Raw genomic sequence first — 9,628 nt, 5'->3', positions numbered from 1 at the left:
TTCGTTATGTTTTGTCTTTTTTTTATTTTATCGGAAAACGTCAAATTAAACTCTTGCGAAAAAAGAAGCCGCGTGCAAAAGGGAAAAAACAGGAAAATGTAGGCTACCTATAGGCCTACTGTGAGTTACAGTATATTCACTTTATATAAAGAAACATGTTAAGAGGATGTGCATAAAATGGCGGAGGCCGTTATAAAAGCTGGAGTTTGTGCAGGACCTTTATGATGCCAGAGTATCCGATATTCTGTACACTTTAGTATTCCGTACATTTCATTGTTTCAGATACGTCAGCATTTTGTACACATCAGTATTGTGTACATTTCAGTATTCTGTACACTTCTGTTTTCTGTACATTTCAGCATTCTGTAGCCTTCAGTATTTCGTACACTTCAGTAGGCTATTTTGTACACTACCCTGTCCAGGGTGTACCCCGCCTTGTGCCCGATGTTCCCTGGGATAGGCTCCAGCTTCCCCCGAATCGATGGATGGATTCCGTACAAGTTTTGCAGCAGTCAGGATGGCCGAGCGGTCTAAGGCGCTGCGTTCAGGTCGCAGTCTCCCCTGGAGGCGTGGGTTCGAATCCCACTTCTGACAAAGCTGAAATACTTTTCAGCACTGAGATACGCCAGGCAACGGTTGCAGTGTATATAGGGGTGTAACTATACTCTGGTCACAATTCTCACGTGATTTTGGACAAAATTTGAATGAAGAAAAGATTATAGCTGAAAACGCTACCTTTTTTAATTTCTGAATCATAAATAATGGACATTTTTGTCTGTATAAAACTAAATCAATGAAAATGGCTAAGAACATTTTGTAAACATAAACTTCAGTACTATGTACACTTTAATATTCAGTAACCTTCAGGATTCATACACTTCAGAACTCTGTATATGTCACCATTCTGTAGCCTTCAGTATTTCGTACATTTCAGAACTCTGAACACCTCAGTATTCTGTGTATACTGTGAATACTGTGAACTTCAGTATGTCCTACACTTCAGTACTCTGTATACTTCAGTATTCCGTAGCCTTCAGTATTTCCTACACTTCAGTACTCTGTATACTTCAGTATTCTATAACTTTCAGTATTTCCTACACTTCAGTATTCTGTGAACTTCAGTACTCTGTTCACTTCAGTAGTTATTTTTTGTATACTTACAGAAATTTTAGCATGTCGTACAATTCACAATTTATACACTTTAGTATTGCATACACTTCAGCATTTGACACACCACAGTATTTAATATTTTTGTGCCCTTGACCTTTTCCCACTAATAAACTGTTTAAAAATTAAACCTGTCAGTCATGTATAAACCGCTGTTGTATTGTTATGTATTTTATTTTGTATCAATAATGTGTAGGAGACCATAGATGCTGTATTTGTGATGTCATTAGATACTGACTAAACACACGAGATGGAAACTGCTCCTGCATTGCAATTTTGCAATGTATACTATTCAAACAAACAAACAAACTAACTAAAATATCTAAGAAGGAATGAAAAAAATCTACTCAAGTGTGAGTTGAACCCAAGCCTTACTATGGGGAATGTGCGCCCTCTGCTGGTAATTATCCAGATCTGTAACGTGGAAAACGCTGATGATTTATCTACAGGAGGGTTCGAGTCCCACTTCTGACAAAGCAGAAATACTTTTCTCTTATAACGTTTCGTAAATATAAATTTGTGAAGTTTAATATTTAACTTTAGAATGGCTTCTTAATAACTACTATCCAAGAATGATCAGGGTAGAATGTCTTATTAAGAAGCCATTCTACCCTGATCATTATTGGATGGTAGTCTCTTGTATATTCCGTATACGTCACAGTACTAATAATGGAGCAGGTTCTTGTCAGAATCAGTGGAAGGGGTCAACAGCATCATAAGCAACGTTTAAAATTATGTTAAAATCAGATGTCCTGTGTAGAAAATAAATACACTTTTAATTCTATAAGGCGTTTAAATAAAATGACGTTTAAAATACGTAAAACCAAAGCAGGTGAACGGGCATGAGGTGCTCACGGATAGTGCGCCCTCTCTCGGCTGTCAGGGTTTATTACACATTTCTCCGCCAGTGTTAAATCAAGCGCTCGCAATAGAATTGCAACAAGGTTGTTTGCATGTTTGTGAACACGTTATTTTATTACACGATTATCTCAAACAAAACAATTTTCACTGCAGGGGGATTTATGACCCTTTATATACAATATATACATATATTTTTAAAGTGTTAATACTCTGGTGTGTAATCTAGTGTTATGGCTAAATCAGTCAGGATGGCCGAGCGGTCTAAGGCGCTGCGTTCAGGTCGCAGTCTCCCCTGGAGGCGTGGGTTCGAATCCCACTTCTGACAAAGGATTTGTTTTTCCACTTCCGGGGGAAAACTTTACGGATTTGAAGTCCAGAAAAAGTATAAGTGTTTGACTCCTGACAAAATCCCTGTTTTTGCTTTTCTTCAATAGAGATGTAAAGAATCCATTGATCGAGACAAAACACTTGACTTTCACATCGTTTTAGCTTGTAGAATTTTTATTTATTTATTTAGAAATAGAACTCTAATGCTGCCTGACTGAATTATGTTTTTCAAAAGTTAGAAAAATGAGGATCAGTGAGGGGCTCAGTAAAAAATAAATATTTCAAATGACATCTCATCTTGTTATTGAAAGGTTGAGAAAATTGCATACTTGACAAAATACTTTCCTCAGTCACTGCCTCACAGTACTGTCATGGAGAATATTCTGTACCAGAGCAAAATGCACTTATTCCAGTGGGGAAAAAAACATGAAATACAATACTGCTTTTTATTAGGGAAATACTGAAAACACACAATTTGCTTATAGGCAATAATACAAAACTACAATTTTCCTATGTATCTGAAAAAAGGGGTTTTAAGTTTAACTTAACTTAAAAAATGTCAAGTCAGATGACCAGGAAGTGCTGTTTGTACTTCCCCTTTTCTGCAGTCGCATGGCATAGTGAAGATCATCATCGGAGGGCTCTCAAAATTTGATAGAATTATTATTATTTAAAAAATAATAATATTCAGGTAATGCTACTTAAAGGAAAAAATTGAAACACTATATGAGTTAGAAAAAGGAAAAAATTAAATGGGAATTTGGAGGGTGAGAGATCATGATTATACAAAATCAGGGTGAAACATGAAAGAATATAAGTCTTTTTGTACATCATTTCTGCATGAAATAAAATAAAAAAATTATGTTAAAAACTTTTTTAATGCACTGTTATGTTAGTACTTCCATCATCATCATCATCATCATCATCATCATCATCATCATAATAATAATAATAATAATAATAATAATAATAATAATTATTATTATTATTATTATTATTAATGTTGTTGTTGTTGTTATTATTATTATTATCAAATTTCCTCTCGGGGGATGAATAAAGTACATCTGTCTGACTGTCTGTCTCTAAAATATTCTGTGATTATAATAAAAAAAATATCCACCAGAGGGCGCAGCTGTCCATAAATGTCCACAAATTCCAGACGTTCAGTATTATCTTACACTGGTAGGTATAAACTGCATGACAATAAAATAAAATACTGAAATATATGTTTTGCCATATTAACCTTACTGTATTTAATAATAATAATTTTCGTTCATTCATTCCTTCTTCAGTGAGCACTTTTTCCAGGATCCAGTGTCTATCCAAGGATGGGACATCAGTCCATTGCATAGATCCATACACACACTCATTCACACACGAGGCAATTTTGAGTAGCCAGTCCACCTGTGCATATTTCTGGGAGGTGGGAGGAAACTGGAGAACCCAGAGGAAACCTACACAGACACGGACAGACCATGTGAAACTCCATACAGACAGTAAACGGAGATCAGGACAGAACCGTGGATCTGTAACGTGACAAGCAGGCCACAAATAGTAAATACGCTACATGTGTTTTCAGGGGGATTTGAAGAGGTAAAAATTATGTAACGAAATATTCTCATATGATAAATCTGTTGTAATTTGATGGGAACTGTCATAGATGATATTCGGGAAATGTGACTATATAAATACATTTGTTTATCAACCCAGAATCAATGAAAACATACTAATCTCTAGATTTTTTCAGCAAAGGCTGGATTCAGGTATGACAGTACATCATGTAACAGGAAACACACATTATGTCATAGAACAATGACTCAGCCATTCAGCTATGTTTTTGCTCACAAATAATAATAATAAAAAAGACCTCCCCCAAAAAGACCAGCTCTAATGCAGCAATTAAAGACAATATTGTTAATAACAAGAATAACAAGATACAGATGAATAAAGAGGGGCTGAAGAATAAAGTGTCCATTACAGTGTTCATGACGTTAATAGAAGGGATGAGAATAAAGTGTTTATTAAAATAGTTAGAGTGCTAATAAAGACTATTAGAGGAATAGTGTTTATTAAAGTGTTGAGTTTATATAACCACAGACAGATAGATAAAGTGTTTATTAAAGTGCTAAGAGTGTATATAATGAGAGACAGAGAGATAATCTGTTTATTAAAGTGTTGAGTGTATATAACCACAGACAGATAAAGTATCTATTAAAGTGTTGAGTTTATATAACCACAGACAGATAGATAAAGTATTTATTAAAGTGCTAAGAGTGTATATAATGAGAGACAGAGAGAACCTGTTTATTAAAGTGTTGAGTGTATATAACCACAGACAGAGAGATAAAGTGTTTATTAAAATGTTAAGAGTGTATATAATGAGAGACAGAGAGATAAAGTGTTAAGAGTGTATAAAACTACAGACAGAGGGAGAACGTGTTTATTAATTTTAAGAGTGTACATAACCACAGACACAGAGAGAAAATGTTTATCTATCTTTCTGTCTTTATATACACTCTTAACACTTTAATAAACACTTTCTCTCTCTGTCTCATTATATTCTCTCTTATCACTTTAATAAAGTGTTTATTAAAGTGTTGAATGTATATAACCACAGACACAGAGAGAAAGAGTTTATTAGTGTTAAGAATGTATATAACCACAGACAGTGAGAAAGTGTTTATTAAAGTGTTGAGTGTATATAACTACAGACAGATAAAGTACTTATTAGAGTGTTAAGAGTGTATATAACTACAGACAGAGAACTTATATATTAAAATGTTGAGTGTATATAACCACACAGATAGATAAAGTGTTTATTAAAGTATTCATATTGTTTATAAATAGAGACAATAATTTTAATAAAAAGGGACAAATTAATAAAATGTTAATTAAAGCACAAAAGTTAGTCTGAATGCAGGAAATGTAAATTATTGCATTTCTTAAAAAAAAAAATAAAAAAAAGTAACAAACTGACCTATGTGTATTTTGTGCAGTTATTATTACTACTGCACACATTTTCACTGTAGCATGAAGACTTCCGGTGTTTACACTCAGCGTGGGGTTTTTGTGTGTGTCCAATTCAACGAGTTAATGCAACACTACAAGAGCTGCCTTCCTGCGCGCGCTCTGCATCAACCCTCTCGCGCAGCACAGCCGCCGCTAGTCGCCCCCCAGCGCGTGCTGTTGTTTAGGTCTCCGCGCGCGCCCAACGTCACGTCTGTACTTGAACTTAAATTCCAGTCTCTACTCTTTCAGTCTGAGGCAACCCCTGACCACACACACACACACACACACACACACACACATGTACAGGCGCGCGCAGGGTGGGTCCTGTCCTCCTTCGCTCCCTCCCTCCTTCCCTCCCTCCCTCGCGAAGAACCCCGACGTAAAACGCGAGACGTAATTAATGACTCGGGCCGTGGGTCGCTTTTTGAGAGGCGGCTCCGTCTCGTGCGCCGTGAGTTGCCGTTGCCGCGCGCTAACGCCGGGCAGGATGGAGCGCGAGCTTTCAGTCACCTGTCAAAACCACTTTGGAAGGAATTGGGATTTGCGCGTGAGATGCCTTTTTTGACACAAGCGTGCAACTCTGAGCGTAAATAAACAAACAACAACAACAACAACAGCAACGACACACTGTGAGCAGAGGAGCGAATATTTACAGGCAACTTTTAGTTTGGGGAAGTCGCGTAGTGTCGCGCGCACTGCGATCAGAGGAGCTGCATTCGGTATTAGAGGAGAAATTAGGGGATTAGTTTTAGCTCGCGCTCGGTGAGGTGAGTGTTAGTCGCGCAGAAGGTGCGTTATTATTATTATTATTATTATTCATTTTTATTATTTTCCTGCTTGCCGTCTTCTATTCGTCTGTTTTAACCCGTGCACACCGGAGCGTTCTCCCGTCCTGAACGATCACCTGAAAGCTACGGGCTCCGGACAAAAGACACGAACAAAAAGTTTGCTCATAGGAAGAGGAGGAGGAAGAGGAAGAAGAAGAAGAAGAAGAGGACTGCGTGTCTCTCACGGACTGTTTTTATTCCTCTGTGCTGAGTGTGTGTGAGATGCCGGGCGATGTCCCGCCGCAAGCAGGGCAACCCGCAGCACCTGTCCGTGAGCCAGAGGGAGAGCGTGCAGCGTGAGTAGTCCCACTCTCACACCCACCCACCCACCCACACACACACACACACACACACACACACACACACGCGCGCGCGCGCGCATGATTTTAATCAATAGGCCTAATGATTCCACATCGCATAATAAACCGTCTGTCAATAACAATCTTGCACACACGCGCACGCATCGCCAATAACCCTAAACACACACACACACACACACACACACACACACACACACACACAGAAGGATATGTAACAACACTACGCAGGGGCACTGTTCTTAACGTGATGAAATGATAAATATTTTGTAACTCAGGTTTAAAATGCAGAGCACCACTGGACTAGTTATTAAACCAGCTGTATCTGACTTACACACCGACCCTTTAACGAGCTTCTCATTAGTCCAGATTAACCACATACCTTGATCTTGTCCCTGAAATATATCATTTTTTAAATCCATATTATTTGATGCAAAAATAAAGGACTTTGAGTCTGGCTGAACTCCAGGCATCCCATTAAAACAGAGACGTCTTTTTCATGTCCTCTAAAGGTATTTGTGCTCACTACTATTTTACTACTTTAAAAACAACAACAAAAAAGGTTCCTGGAAGTTCTTCAGATTGATTCACCTTTAAAGGTGTCTCCAGGAACCTTGTTTTAAACATTGCTGAAACATAAATGGTTCCTTAAAGAACCCTAAAGTCAATAAAATCTCAAACGCTATCCGAAATTCCGTTATTATTATTTTGCTCTAGAGTACATGAGAAGACTTTCATCATAAAAACCATCTAAAGAGTGTTTACTTGAGAGCATAGATTACACTTTCATTTTTTCGAGCTGCATTATATTCCACACTGATTATAATTTGAGTCGCAGTGTATTTATTAATGTTTACCTGCCCAGATGGAAAACTAGCTTGCTAATTCTCATTCAAAGCACATGTTTCAGTTTTTATGTATTCACCCCCAGACCAAATAAATCAAACAAACAAAATGTACTAATTCAAAAATAAATAAAAAACCAGACAGAGAGAGAGAGAGAGAGATAAACATCTACAGAAACATTAGAGTCTCTAAAATAAACTGATAAACTAGTCTTGAGAATATTTTGCATTAAAAAGCAGGAGTAGGAAGCACAGATTAAAACAAATCACGCACACAGCTGTTTTTAAGGTTTAAAAAGGGGCTTTTTCATCAAAATATGAGTTACCACTGAACTGAGGAAGGCTCAAATGATGTCTGTCTCAAACACACACACACAGACACACACACACGTACAAACATTTTTATATACAGACTAAACACTTCCACTGGAGCACATGCAGTTTGTTTAATATTTGATTAACCATTTAATATGATGCTTTTCCATATCACTAGGCCATTATTATTATTATTATTTTAAATGTAAGATTTGATGATCAATATGTTCGGAAAGACTGATCTCATATAATTTGATTTTTATATTTATACATAAATAAAACACTGCGCAAATTCGTAGAACGAAAAGACACAACGTAATTAGCATTTGCTTTAACGGGATGATTTGGCTTACATTGATCTTAATTAGCAAATGAACACATTGTTCCAGTGAAGCCATGCCTCTATAGCTTTACAGCCAGCTATCATCGTTTTACAGCGCAATCAACATCAACATCATCAGCATAACCTCATAATAATCAAACGTTACCTCAATTAGAGCTTAAAAAGACTTCATGCATACAGGCCCAAATTATATTCATTTCACATCATTTCAAAATATCATTCCCCCCCCCCCCCTTTTTTTTTTTTAAATCAGATGTAATAGCAGCCAAACAAGTAACATTCAGTTCCTGTCTCCAGTTCAACAGCAGCATAATCAGCGTAATTCATTCAGCCTGTTTGCTACTGATGAGCTAAACATGTTCGTTTAGCCACCTACGGATGTAGCTAGATTTCTGTGCGTGCGTCGAAAGTAATCCGTGTGTCATAGTATGATTCTTGAGATGATGTGTGCGAGGACGTGCGTGTGTAGGCCTGTAGAGTTACAGAAGTCATCCTGACCTTTAACCTGTCTGACTGCTCTGTTCTAATTCGAGGAAAGTTTGACGCTTTGACGACGAATGCATCGACGTGTACGCTTTAGTTTCAGATAAGGTTCCTATAAAACCTAATCCGTTTTATTGTGGAACGTGTAATTATGTATCTGTTGTAGGTGTATTTATGAGGCCCTTCCTTAAGTCCTATTGAGCCCTCCAAGGTACGGTCAGAAATCAAAACATAAATAGACACGTATAATGCGTATTTATTAACGTGCAGTGCAAATGAACACATACGTTCGAGGATATATGAATTAAGAGCTGTGGTGTAGGTGTAGATATAACGACGGGAGTGGAGTAGTAAGAAGGTCTACAGTACTTGATATACGTGAACTCAGCAATTATAGAATATACGATACAGGCTATACATGCATACAGTATATAATACTCAAGACTGTACAAATACTTAACTATACAACCCATGTTTTGTCTTACGGAAGTTATCGTGTTGGTCATTGAGAGGTGTGTGTGGGTCTGTGAGTACGAGTGAGTGACAGGAAGCACCGATGATCTTTGAGCCGAGGGTCTCTTTCAAGACTCGAAACTTTCCAGCTTTGCTCCAGGGCTTCTTCTTGCATGCTGTAGATCCATGAAGCGGGTGCATGGACGGTGTAAAGTTTGTAATGGAGTTACTGAAAGCATGCCAATAACTTGTTGCACGTGTGCGTGCGTGCATACAAGTGTGTGTTTGCTTTTGTGTCTTGGTGCATATGTTTGAAGAGAATAATGAGATTATGACTCATACAAAATGTTTGCTTGTGTTGCCCTGCACGATGCATGTGTCTGTCCAAGGAAAAGTGTGTGTGTGTGTATGTGTCTCGATCATTTCATACCAATTGTATTAATCTCTGCCGAAGGTCGAACGCAAGGGGAAAAACCAGAACGACCTCATTTGGATAAGCTAACACTCTTGGAACAGGACGTGTCGGTTGAGACGGTTGCTCAATGCAGGTAGAGTTAACCCAGGGTGCTGAGATCTATAGGTCACATTAGGTTAAAAAAAAAAACAAACAAAAAAAAGGTGTGGAAACTGGAGGATCCACATATTTTAAGCTGTAAAATAAATGCATGCATAAGCTGCTAT

The 9,628-nt window shown here is 37.6% G+C and overlaps 1 protein-coding gene and 2 non-coding genes across 3 annotated transcripts in view; all 3 read left to right on the top strand.

The window, feature by feature from the left end:
* Positions 1–511: 511 nt before the first annotated feature.
* trnal-cag (transfer RNA leucine (anticodon CAG)) lies at positions 512–594 on the top strand. Its single transcript has one exon. It is a non-coding gene; the product is annotated as a tRNA-Leu (tRNA).
* Positions 595–2,270: 1,676 nt separating this feature from the next.
* On the top strand, positions 2,271–2,353 carry trnal-cag (transfer RNA leucine (anticodon CAG)). The gene has a single exon. It is a non-coding gene; the product is annotated as a tRNA-Leu (tRNA).
* A 3,296-nt stretch (positions 2,354–5,649) lies between these two features.
* bcl11bb (BCL11 transcription factor B b) overlaps positions 5,650–9,628 on the top strand; it is a 32,826-nt gene continuing 28,847 nt past the window's right edge. The window contains exon 1 of the mRNA XM_017456256.3: positions 5,650–6,487. Coding sequence (XP_017311745.1) covers positions 6,424–6,487 — 64 coding nt within the window. The 5' untranslated portion in view covers positions 5,650–6,423. The remainder of the gene's footprint in view (positions 6,488–9,628) is intronic.

This window comes from Ictalurus punctatus, chromosome 25 (assembly GCF_001660625.3).
Source record: "Ictalurus punctatus breed USDA103 chromosome 25, Coco_2.0, whole genome shotgun sequence".
In the NCBI taxonomy this organism is placed as follows: domain Eukaryota; kingdom Metazoa; phylum Chordata; class Actinopteri; order Siluriformes; family Ictaluridae; genus Ictalurus; species Ictalurus punctatus.
Note: the sequence above shows the minus strand (reverse complement) of the source record. Positions and strands in the feature narration are given on the sequence as shown.